General features: G+C 43.2%; 1 protein-coding gene across 1 annotated transcript in view; it reads right to left on the minus strand.

The window, feature by feature from the left end:
- The window catches only part of OGFOD1 (2-oxoglutarate and iron dependent oxygenase domain containing 1), a 213,997-nt gene that overhangs the window by 177,627 nt on the left and 23,115 nt on the right, over positions 1–13,255 (minus strand). The window contains exon 3 of the mRNA XM_085638720.1: positions 11,956–12,002. Coding sequence (XP_085494846.1) covers positions 11,956–12,002 — 47 coding nt within the window. The remainder of the gene's footprint in view (positions 1–11,955; positions 12,003–13,255) is intronic.

Here is a 13,255-nt window from a genome sequence, read left to right on the forward strand (position 1 = left end):
TGTGCTTATGAACACGGATAGGTTTTGTGGATTTTAATTTTCCAGAACATGGCCTGGAAATAGGTTTTCTATCCCCCCCTAGCACTGAGGAGTTTATTAATGAGCCAACCCAAGACAGAAAGTCAAATTGACTGCAACTACCCCACAACCCACTGAGCAGTATTTGAGTAAATTATGTGTTTCAGATAACAATCAATCCTTTGAGATACCACAAGGATAATTAGTGGAACACAAACCCTTTTTCATGATGGAAAATCCACACTCAAGAACACCAAGAAATCACAGAATATTTTAAATGTTTATTTTTAGAATCAAAAACCTATCCAAGAGAATACAATATGAATATTAACTATTATGAAAATAAATAGTATAGAAGCATCAACATTCACCAGAAGTGTACATAGCAAACACTATTGTAACATATTAGTAAAATAATAAAGCGTTCCTTGTATCAATATTCATAAATTCACCCTCATTGCCAAACTAAACTACTGTTGGCACCAAAGAAGGGGCGTAAACAGTTTTGAATATCGTTCACACCCTTGTACCTCGTATGAGCAACAGAGCCAATGTTTAATAAAACAGGAGCATCTGCTATTTTTGTCTGCACCGGAAGACAGACTGATATGTTCACAGAGTGGAGGCTAAATGTGCATCTCAGTAGCCTTCAAGCAAAGGAAGGTCATGCAGTTATATACGGCCTCCATCTTGAGTCTTTGATCCGAATCTCCTCTCTATCTCTTCACACTCTGTTCTTATATAACATATTTGATCATTGTTGAACCTTTCAGAATAAACAATTTGCAGAAAAGGCTTTTACACCCTTTCACTTGCTTATATTCTGTGAACCATATTTATAAACAATAAACGTGTAGATTATGAAGTGTAGTTATCAGCTTCCATTAAAGTTTGTTCCTTATTTAAACAGTCACAAGATCAGAGAATTTGATTAATACAAAAGAACATGAATATATTCAAGCAGACTGGATTATCATTTTGCAATGAATAGTGACATGGATATATGTGCAGTGTATATTTCAACATTTATATCTAAATTACCAACATATATCCTTCATGAAAGAGGATACCTACAACAGAAAAGACAAGTATAACATGATTGTGGCAATCTAAATAAAGGTATGAAAAGCCTTAAACTGAAAGATCCTCAACTTTCGGGTTAGCTTCCTGTGGAAGACCACTGCACCACAGATCAAAGAGCATATCAGTTTGACTGCTAAAGCAGATAGAAATGGTATTATCAGTTCCCCTAGTTTTTAACACTTCTAAGTGCGCAATGTGAGAAGGTGAATCATCCACCCATACACCCAAGTAATAATTTCTGGACAATCTTTAAATCGATGCGTTACCAGTATACTACCTTACTTTACTATGTTTCTTTCAAGCCATGACCAACACAGCAGATTTGTTGCATTATTAACTAGTTTACTTTGGATATTAGAAGTATGTAATGCCCCTAGGCCAGGGTATAAAACGTTCATCCATGATGATGGTCTTATCGGGAAATTTTAAATGTCTCAGCCAATTATGGAGATTGATTGCCCTTCTGATTCGTTACTCTTTTCAGATCTGCTACGCAAGTGCCGAGGAGCAGAGGTGCTAGAACGCTTTCCTACTGAGTCCCCGTTGGTGAAAATTCTATCAGTCATATAGCCATAATGTCCGGCGTTTCAGAGTACAACAGCTGGATAGCCTATGACAAGTTTGTTGGAAGGCCCCAATAAATCAATGCCACAGAATAGTGCTGTCCACACAACCACAAGCCATTTGACAGTATATAAAACAGAGGTATACATTTTATGTCTTATCTTTCAAGGACCACTGTGTCAACACAGGGCAAAAGTCACAATGTTTTCAATTTTATCATTATTTTCTGTAAACCCTATCCGATGCAATGGACCACAATTTAAGTGATTTAACCCATTTGTCAAGATCAACTGGGAGAATACACACAAAGTACTTTGCCTCAACATCTAGCAAGGTGATCATCCTATAATTAGTAGCTTAATTAAGATCACCTTTCCTGTGAACTGGGAACACAATCAAGCTGCTGCATGAGGATGGGATGGTATTTTCCAGACAATTTCTATACAAAGGGCAATAGCATTTTAGCCCAAAATGCAAAGTTAAATTTAGTAATATAATTTAGGAGACCATATAAATTGTTAGACATTGCAGAAATATCTATACAAGTCAGAGCAGATTGGTTGGCTGTTGAGGCCACTCTGCTGCAAACGAGAGCTTGAAAGTGCAGCAATAAAGTTTAGAGTGGAAGCAGAGAAGAACCAGAGATAGAAATGAAAGCTCTTGAAGAGTAGAGGCAAAGATGGCCCGAGTGGTCATGCCACGGGCCAAACATCCTGCTCAGTATAGAGTAAATGGTTGCTGTATGCTGCAAGGGAAAACATTCAGGCCGAGCAGGGACAACAACAAAAAAGTGGGCCATACAAGCACATGGTGGGAAAATCCTAGACATTTCAAGTGGCAAAGTGAGGTGCTGAAACAAGGCACTGGTGCCACAATGGTGGTCTCCCCTGAGGAAAAGGTGGAAGTGCTGGGTACTGGGAGGTTGAAGGTGAGCCATCAGCAGAGGTCAATAAAAATGCGATTGAGGGGTATATGCTATAGAGACACAGAGATAAGAGGAGAGGGATCTGCACTAGACCACTGGAGCTCCCAATGTTGCAGAAGTTTCTCCGGGCACAATGTCCTCTCAAAAAAGCGACTCATTCCAAGCAAATAGCTTTAAACTTAGAACAACAGGGGCGGAGAGCTGCATTAAGCCAGACGCTGACAATTCCTATTTCACTGGTGTGGTTTGCCCTTTCACATGATGCACTAGTCCTCCTATAGTGCAATATTTCAATGTACTCGCAATTGAGTTCACAGACATTTCAACCACTTTAACAGTCAATTACTTGCAAAGCGAGTTTGTGAATCTACTGATATGTATTTGATGTGCTTTAAAAATGCATTAGATAAGGGTATTCCATTCATGAGTGTTTACATGCTGTTTAACTGCAGCTGCAATGAAAAGGCCAAATGAAGTGTGGTGCGTCTCACCAGCTCCGACAACTGACTACTGTCCCTCCTGTTCAGGAGCCCTTATTGACATTGCACAGGCATGGTTTACACTCTCTGATGTTGCACTCTTAAATTACACTACATGATAGATGCAAAATTATAGCTTGACAAGGTCACTTGATAGAGAATAAATGTAATGACATATTTAAAAATAACACAAGAACATAGAACAGCAGAGTGCAGAATACAGAAAAAGAAATAGAAGCAGAACACCTCCAGGGTTTTCAAGCAGAACTCCGTCAGAAATAGTTAGGGAACATGGAGTCCGCAAAGATAAGGGTGGATGAGGCATACCAAGAACTGAAAACTAGGAAGGAAGTCAAGTTCCCCAGAGATGTGTTGTTCAAGATGTGTGACGGGGAAGAGAACGCTACCGAGACAGACACGAGTCCACGGAAACCATGCTCACAAAGCGAACATGTGCCACCTTCTCTTCCCTTACAGCAACCAGCAGTACCGTATACAACAGACGGGTGGTACCCCTATCCTTCACAGGACTGGACACAAGAACCGGAACGTGGTTCCTTTAATTCGGCCTTCCAGTCCGACGAAGCCCCGCCCCCTGATGACGTCACGGTGGTGGGTGGGATAAAGACAGCGGAATCCCGGAAGACGACGGACGGCGTTTCCCTGGAGGCGGAAGGAGAGTTGGAGTGGAGGAGTGCCAGGATTCGGGAGGACGAGCGAAGAAGAGGAGAGAGCGACGAACCGAGAGCGGAGCCGAGTAGAGACGACCACTACAAGCCAGGAGGCCAACGACTCCTCGAGCCGCCCCGCCACGTTCCCACGGGAGGAGCGTGGCTCGAACAGGTACAAGGGAAAGTAGCGAGCTGGGTGGGACGAAAGACGCCGCCTCCGCTCTGAACACCGTACTGAGTTAGGGTCATACCGTAGTCACGGCCCGACAAACTCCCTACCCTCACTACGCACCCAACCCACTTGCACGTACTGGAGAGCTAAGAGCACTTGAGCACCCGGTTTCCTTCACCCCCGGCCCCTGTTTGACAGCAGAGTAGGACGCTTGTCCTAATCCGTGCTTTCTTGTTTTTTTTTTTGTTCCCTCTGCAACAACCACTCCGGGACCCCTCCACGAGGGCTGGAACCGGCACGGAGTTTACAGCGGAGAAGCTTATACTGCCTCCCCTCAGTCTGGAGTCACCAAGAAAGAGCAGGCCGGATTCCCCCTCTTCGGCAGCATCGCGACGGGCAGCACGCCAAAAGAGAACATTGTACAAAATAAAACCCTCTTTGCACCATCCTGGTCTAGTTGTCGACTCTGTCACTGCCACCCCGCCACAAGATGTAATAATTTCCAGGTAAGAAGAAAACTATTAAAGCATACTGGGGAATTAAACATTTCCACTTCTGAGAATTCATGAAACTTCAAGATATCATTAAGATCTGGCACAGGGGATTAGCTGCCAAGCAATGGGGCAAAAAGAGGAGGCAGAACAGCCTAGTAAATGGGAAGAGTTAATACTGGTTAAAAAGGAACATCCTAGCTAGAAGGGGAAGATGCATATATAAAATACTTGACCATTTTTATAACTGGAGGTTCAAAGTCACTATTTAAATTAATGTTGTTCAGAGATGTTAATAATTTCTCTCAGCTGGAAAGGATGGCTTAAATGAAATTCACAATGTGCATATATTGCTGTAACGCTTGCTGTTCCACCTGACTGAGGAGTATAAAGTTGAGATGAGAAAATTGTTGAACAGGTCTCAGTTTATCCATAAGGGACAGAGACCCATTGTTTCCAGCAAAATCAAGTGATCCCGAAACGTAGAGGGGACCTGGAATTCTCTGAATGTCTTAAGGTATTCCCAGCTAGGTACTCGATCCCAAAACCAAAGAGGAGCAAACGGGGATGAAGAGGATGATGGCATTTGTATAGAGTACTTTACATAATGAGTCTCAGGGATCTATACTCTTAAATGGCTTTGTGAATTGAAACCAAAACACCACATGACAAATGGGCATAGTCAGGGAGTATTCATCTACAAGTGCTACAAATAGAAAAGACTGTGGCCTCTTTGCATTTTTACTAATAAACGGTTGGGCATTTTGGGGTCGATTCACAAAGGAAGGAATGTAAGAGTACATAAAAAAATACTACCATGGCACAGCTTCCCATACACAAATGCTTTTGTGAATCAGCCCCTATGAATTTTGATAATACAGCTGCACGTTTACAAGTGACCTTACCATACTGGCTTTAAAATGTGCAGGCTTTAAATGGATTGTTTTAATCAAATACTAAAATTAAAGCTTTTTACATAAGGATGTTAGACAAAGATTTTGCCCAACACAAAAAGCGTAGTCCCATCTCTGGGACAAGAAGTGATGCTCCATAATCTTACATTCTGCACTTGGGGTCCAGAACTGACTGAGGAACACTTGACCTTAACCGACTTGGGGACAATCATCAAGAACAAGTTACTTACCTTTGATAACGCTTTATCTGTTAGAGACTATCTAGCCGCAGACTCCTTACCCTAGAATATGCCCCAGGCATCAAGACTAGTCTGAAAATTTTCTAGCAGAACCCCTACACACCAAAAAGGTGGCGTTGTTCAGCTTCGCATCAGCTGCACGGGATGGGATGAGTGTGGTGCCTATATAGGAGCCACCCCAGTGTGAGGGAGCGGGTTCCTTATCGCAACTTTCCAAAGGAGCCACGAAGAACATTGACATACTGGTCTGTATTACTAAGGCCCTCAGAAGGGAGAACTTACTGAATCAGTTAGAGCGAAAGAGGATGGGAGGGTAGGTAAGCAAACTGTGGCTCGAAGATAGAGTCAACCAGACAACCTGTACCAAAGGTAACTTCTTCATCTGATAGGACACTTCTAGCCGCAGATTCCTTACCTTACAATAGATACCCAAGCGTTTTTTTCTTCGGAGGTGGGTCTGTAAACCGATTAGACCAAAAAGTCCTGCAGGACCGAATGGCCAAAGTGCCCATCATGACGAAACTGACCATCCAGGGAGTAGTGCTTGTTGAACATGTGCAAGGACGCCACATTGCTGCCTGGCAGATGTCCGGGACAGGGATTCCACGAGCTAAAGGAGTGGTCGCAGACTTGGCTCTGGTAGAATGAGCATGCATGTCCTTAGGGGGTTGTTTCTTGGCCAATGTGTAGCAGATCTTTATGCAGAGCACTATCCATCGTGAGATGGGTAATTTCTGCACTGAATTACCTTTCTTAGCCACAACATATCCTACAAAGAGTTGATCATCAACCCAGAACTCTCTTGTGTGATCAATGTAGAACAACACTGCTTTTTTTGGGTCCAAATGATAGTCTATCCTCTTCTTCGCAGTAGTGAGTCGGAGTAAGGAAAGTAGGCAAGGTGATATTTTGGCCTACTGAAAAGGTGTGACAACCTTCCGGAGGAAGGAGGCACGGGGAAAAGAACCAGCTTGTCTGGGTAAAAGGTGGTATAAGGAAGGGGGTGCACAGAGGTCCTGCAGTTAGCAGACCTTCTTGCCTGACGTTTTGCCACTAGAAAGGCTGGCTCCATAGTCAACAAACGAAGTGGGCAGTTGTGTAACGGCTCAAAGGAAGAAGACATGAGGAAGGCAACGACAAGGTTAAGATCCCAATGGGGCATGATGAATCGCCTAGGGGGAACCATGTGTTGTAGTAATTTCAGGAACCCAGTCACAATGGGTGACTTGAATAAAAAAGGTTGGTGCGGCAACCGCAAGAATGCCGAAATGGCAGACAGACAATCTTTAACCAGCGGTGCCAAGGCAAGAACAAATAGCAGAACCTGGGATAAGGGTGCAGAAAGGAGGTCAATGTTTCTGGGTGCACACCATGACACAAATTGGTCCCATCTAGGGGAAAGGATGCCTGACTGTTGGAATAACATCACAGACTTCGGAAGGAAGGTCGAAAGCGGTCAACTGTAGCCACTCACTCTACACGCATGACGTGGAGGGTACACAGGTCCAGGTGCAGAGGTCTCTCCTGCTGCAGCGACAAAAGATCCTCTAGAAGGAGTTGCTTGACCAGAGGTGCGATACTCATGCTCAGAAACTCTGGATATCAAACTCTCTGTGCCCCATCCGAAGCCACAAGAATGACTTGGGGGCCCCTTCATTCCTGATCTTCTAAATGAACTCTCAGCAGGAGTGGTACCTGCAGAAAGGTGTACAGGAGACCAGCATTCCACTTGAGATGATAAGCGTCTGAGCGAGAACTGTCTTGAAAACTAATGACAATGCACGTTCTCGTGGTGGCGAACAGATCTAACCAAGCCTCTCTCCCCTCTCGAAAGAGACCTTGCAACACCTCTGGGTGGAGACACCACTTGTGATCCTCTAGACATCAACAACGGAGTTCATCTGCCCTGGCATTCAGAGAGCCGCCAGGTGTTGAACCACCAGGAAAATGCCCTAAAGTTCGAGCCATGTCCAGAGGTGCAGGGCTTCTCAATAAAGGGTCAACAAGCCCACCCACCGTTTGTTGCAGTACCACACGGCAGTGGTGTTGTCTGTAAACACCTGCACTAGCCTTCCCTTGATCAAAGGAAGAAAGGCTTTCCATGCCAACCAGATCGCCTGGAGCTCCAGCAGGTTGATGTGAAGCTTGGACTACGCCAGAGACTAGAGTCCTCTGATTTCCACCTCTCCCAGATGGCTGCCCCAACCCAGGAGTGATGTATTTGTAACTACCGTTATCTCTGGGTGGGAAAGGGAGAGGGGTCTGCCACTGACCCAATTGCGGTTTGTCAGATGCCACTGCAGGTCTTTTGCAGTTCACTCTGAGATCTGGACCAGGTTAGACAGATTCCTCTGATGCGGTGCCCACTTGAGCTTCAGGTCCCACTGCAGAATCCTCATAAGCCAACAGGTATATGTAGGAAGCTGGCTCTGTATATACCATACCAAAGTTAGTATAAAAATATCATTTAGTTATATTTATTTCCTAGAACCAAGCAAGCCTGGCACAGGTAAGGGTAAATGGTACTTTTCAAGGCAGATTGAACAATACAAGCAAGCTGAATGAAAAGGACTTTGACAGCTTTGTAAATGCTTTGAATACAGTTGAAATTACTGTTAGACTACTTTGCAGATTACTTTTTAAGTTACTTTTTCTACTCACTATGATATGCCTATACATCACACTGGAACACTTCCTAGAGAAAAGTAAAGTAAATCAGTTTTTGTATATTTGCAATTTCTTAGAGTTCCATACAAACCAACTCCACACTTTTTAAAGAAAAGCAGACAAAGCAATCCTATGGGATGAAATGAAGTTAGCGGCTTTACAGTTAAGTACTTGGTTGTGGGAGTTGGTTGACTGGGATTAGAACCAGGGTTTCCCCAGGGTCAAGAATGCACTCTCAAAGCACCCTCAGTGGCACTAGGGCGGCTGGGTGCAGAGTGCTGAGGCCCAATGTTATCCAATGGGGGAATAGGGGGTCTCCGGTTGGTGGCTGCTCACAAGCAGGCCACAAGGTTTTGGGAGCAAAGCTCCGGCTGTTAGGCTCAGGGCAAGGGGGGGGGGATCCGATTTAGTACACAAGGTGCACCCACAGCAGCACAGGGGCGGCCGGGTGCAGGGTACTGGTTTGGCATTGGGTGCCCTGTTGGTTTTGATGGGGATTCTCCGGTTTCAACAAGCACTGCAGGCTCGGGGAAGAATATCTTCTGGAGGCAACCACCAGTTGGAGAGGTAAGTTGGGATGCCTGGGTATGCTGGGACACAATCAGTTGGGCCACCCAAGGCCATGGGACGTCAGGTGCTTGGGTGTCTATAGGCGTTGGGTTCTCCTTACTGGCCTCGGTCGCTGGGGACCCTCCAGAAAGGGGCTGCAGGTGTCGGTTGGAGACCTGAGTCAAGTCAGGACGCGGGGGAGACCTCCTCGTGGTGTTGAGCCAATCGAACTCTGGCCGTGGGCGTCAGGTGCAGAGTGGTGCAGACTTGTGGATTTGGCCGGAGCCAGAGTCTGTGGGTGAGCAAACCCGGTGCTCACAGGAGACAAAGTCTTGGTTTGGGAAGGCAGGGCTGGTCCTCTGGTTTCTTGGGGGCTGCTGGCTGCAAGACACACCGAAGTTCGCTGGATCAGGTTCGGGGTTGGGGCAGGCCGGTAGGGCTTGAGCCAAGTCAGTTAGTGTCCTCCTCTTCTTCTTCTTTCAGCACGGCTTCTTTGGTCCTTCTTCTCTCTTCTTGTCTGAGGAAGCACAGTTCGTGGTTGCCCCTAAATACTAGATTTAGGGGCATTACAGGTAGGTACAGGTCGGGACCAATGGGTCCCTTTCTTGGGGTGGATACACCCTCTATTATGCCACCCTCCAGTGGAAGGGGGGCATAAGCCTCACTCTGGTTGGCTGGGTCCCCACATCTGCAAGATGGCAGGGACCATCTGCAAGATGGCGGGGACTGGAGAGTTGTGCTTCACCTCGCCTCCCCCACCTGAGGGGTGGGGTTGGCAAAGGTGGGCACACCTCTCCTCCTAACTTGGATTTCCTGCCGAATCGCAAGAGCAAAGTGGGGGTCAGAACCAGTGGGGGGCCAGTTGCTGGGAGCTTCAAATGGCTGGGTTAGCTCACATAGGCAGCAAACCTTTGAAGCTTCCCCTTCGTGGACCCTATCCATCCTGGGGTTGGAGGCTTGGCACCTCGTCCCAGGATGTGCTTTATTTCAGGACCCAGAAAACGGCAGGCTCTCGATCCAGGGGTCCAGAAACATGTCTGTTGGTGGCAGCTGGCGAGCAGACACTCAGCCAGGACATAGACTTAGGTCTTCAGTAAAGCCATTATGGTGCTGTGGAGTTCGTGATGACAAACTCCCCGCACCATATACTCTTTATGACTTTACTACACTTACAATGTCTAAGAATTGACTTGGACACTGTAGAGGTATAGGGCTCATGCACCAGTGTCCTCACCACTGTTATAATGCACCCAGCTAGAGGGGTGGCTTAGCTATGCCAGGGCAGTGGATTGTAGGCATGAGGGGTGTGTGCCATGTTGTCTCTTCACTTTGTGCTGCACTAAAAACACAATTTTGCCTCAAGCTTAACACAGAAGTTGTGGTTGCTAAATCTTTGTGTGATAAACAAAAATATAATTCAGAAGGGTCTTCTAACTTAAGTTATGAGGCCCATTCGAATTTATAGGCCACTCGTTAGGAGGGTCCAAGTAGGTTACTTGCTTATGTAACTAATCCATTTTGGATACAGCAAGAACATCTTTGAGGTAGCCTTTATGGATTATTTTATTGTTAATTCGAGGTGGGAATAAGGGGAAAATTTGGAATAGCTGAAACCTGATCTACTATGCCAATGTGGGATGCACAATATATCTCCTATTTATTTTTCTTCCTTATACATTCTTTTAAAAGAGAACCAAGACTTCGCGATACTTCTTATTTTTTTGTTTGGATATTAAATGGGTCGCTATTCTAATATGTAAACAAAATGCAGAAAGGAGTGAAAGCAACGTCGACGGAGGGCAGCTTAACTTTGCTAGATGAAAAATAAAAATCAGGAACCTGAAACTGAAATATTGTTCACATAGAAATAGTCCCATAAATTCTGAGATCAAAAGAGGTGATCAATTATTGTCTCAACACAAATAACGTTCATAACAGTAAACAGACAGAACTCTTTAGAACCAGGAAAAAAGAAAGTTTATTATTGGCACTGAAAAGAGGTTTGGCAAAGTTATAACCAACAGATCCTCTTAAAAGATAATGGTTTTCAAATGCAACATGGATTCTTATAATATAAGGAAAACTAGGTATGCTTAAGGCTACGACGCAAGCTTGTATCTGATGAATATGATGGCGGCTACTATGTCAAACTAGATATATCCCATGTGCTTCTGGTCTTCTCTAGCCTTTTGCAGATAACATTCAGTAATCAATTGGGCCCTGCTCTTCTGGCTCAATAACAGCATTGAGAACAAGCAATTTCCTAACACTTTAAATATTCAGCACCTGTGAACCCCCAACAAAGAAATGACACAGTAGAAGGTACTTATCAATAGACTTATTTTTTTATCAATGTGAATTATACAATTATGACAAAGATCTTGACCTTTAGATTAGAAAATGCGAAATGTGTTAAACAACTTTTACTGCAAAGAGAAGGGAAAGGCGTAAAAGCTACCACATTCTAGATATATATTAACCATTACTAAAGATAAGGACTTTCTATATGTCGTATTAAATGCTGAAGCAGAAAAAGCATTTGATTGTGCATGTTAAGATTTTTTGTGGGACAGGTTGAAGAACATGAATTTTGGAAAGGCTCTTATATTTGAGCTGGGGACAAAACCAAAGCAAAAGGCAACTTGGAAGAAAATACAGGTTCCCAATTCTGACAGAGATTTTGGTTTTCTTAACGCGGAAAATACCATTAGGTATTTATACCTCATCATGGATATCAAAAAGTATCATCTGGAATAGTTTTACCTGTTCAGAATTTACCATGATTATCATTTGCACTGCTTCATTCATTTTCCATGAAACAATTACAACGTTTAATATTTCATCACATAGAAGACCTCTTTCTCTAGTAGATGTTTAGTGGCAGTGCTATTTACCCAGATAAAATCCTTTCCAATAAATATATCTTAAGGTTTTCCATCCTCAACACTAAATGTTACTTGAGCAGGTCATGCAAACCACACTCAAGTAAACCACTTTGTTATTCCTAAACATCTACAGCATTGATATAAATACACATTATCTTAATATTGCAAACAATTCAAACAGTGCAATAAAAAAAATAAGATTAACTGGTCTATGGCTCCCTCGTTAATTATAGACAGTATTCCATCTCACGTGAGCACCTAGACTGATGCAAAGAAAATGATAGTAACAATGTTTTACCTTAAAGCAGAGATATGTGGTTCTTTTCGTTTCTTCAGATCACTAGACTTTAGAAATAAAACAAAAAAATGTCAGAGAGAAAATGATTATGACCGCACCTCATGAAAAGCATTCACATTTTTGCTGTGTTAGAAACGAATGTCCTGTTTCTGAAATTTATTTGAAAACTGCTGTTCTATTTAAGTTGCCTAAATACCTTCTGTGTGCCCCCAACTAAAGCAGATCATTGTTATGTTCATTGCAAATAATCTAGCAATCAATGCAAGAGACTTCTTGACCTTCAAACTAAAATGGTTAAACTACTCAATAAAATGAAGGGAGTTACATCTGAAATCACAGTAAACTGATTCACCACTATGTGCGTCCTTACCAGTACATACTGCACAGGTAACCAGGGTTTTGGTGAGGATAAGTCTGTGGGTCAGGTTCTCTGCAGCAGCCATTAATAGAAATGATATAATGATGGCCTCGGTTTTTAAATGTAAGCCTCTTAGGCGATTGTATGGAGTATTACCCTTTAATGTGATTTATGCAGAAACCCTACATGAATTTGTAAAGTCTACGCCTGGGACATGTTGTATGCAGTTGAAATAGAAAAGTCTTTCCATTTATTTTGTCCATTAGACAAATGGCCTCAAGCCTCTGAAGCACAAACCCTTTGGCTGCCAATTTACAGTACCATAGCATGGTCATGACAAAGAGGAGTGTCTGCTGCTAAGGCAGGATATATATGCATAAGGTGTTCATTCATTAAAGCAAAGTTTTTACTGTGAGCAACACTTAAGAAATGCAGTGAGTTGCGACCTCAGCTTTACCGATATTGGCTTCAACATACACAGTACACAAATATTATCAAAATTGGCTAAAATTATAGGGAAATTTGTTTGCTTCCAAAATAAAAAGTTACAGAGAAATACTCGCAATGTGAATAAATGACCAAAGATTACAGACAATTTAGCTAAACTATCATGGAATTTTCATGGACTTGGGTATAATTTCTCAAAGACATCATTAAATAAGCCAGGTTTTTTGTTATTTTTTTAAGTATTTTTATTGGATTTTTGAAATGTTCAATATACATATCATATATTAAAACAACAACAGTATTAGAATCAAGTTACTCAGTGGCAGTAGTAATATATTGCTAAGGTACGCCGTTCAGTGTCCATAAGCAAAATCAGAAAAGGAGTCCATTTACATCATGCAGTCCATGGACACAGAGGATTACGTTCCAACAAATATCTAGCACATGACTGTCACCTTCAGGTGCTGACCATAGTACCTAGTACGTGTATCACCA

Source organism: Triturus cristatus, chromosome 12 (assembly GCF_964204655.1).
Source record: "Triturus cristatus chromosome 12, aTriCri1.1, whole genome shotgun sequence".
In the NCBI taxonomy this organism is placed as follows: Eukaryota; Metazoa; Chordata; class Amphibia; order Caudata; family Salamandridae; genus Triturus; species Triturus cristatus.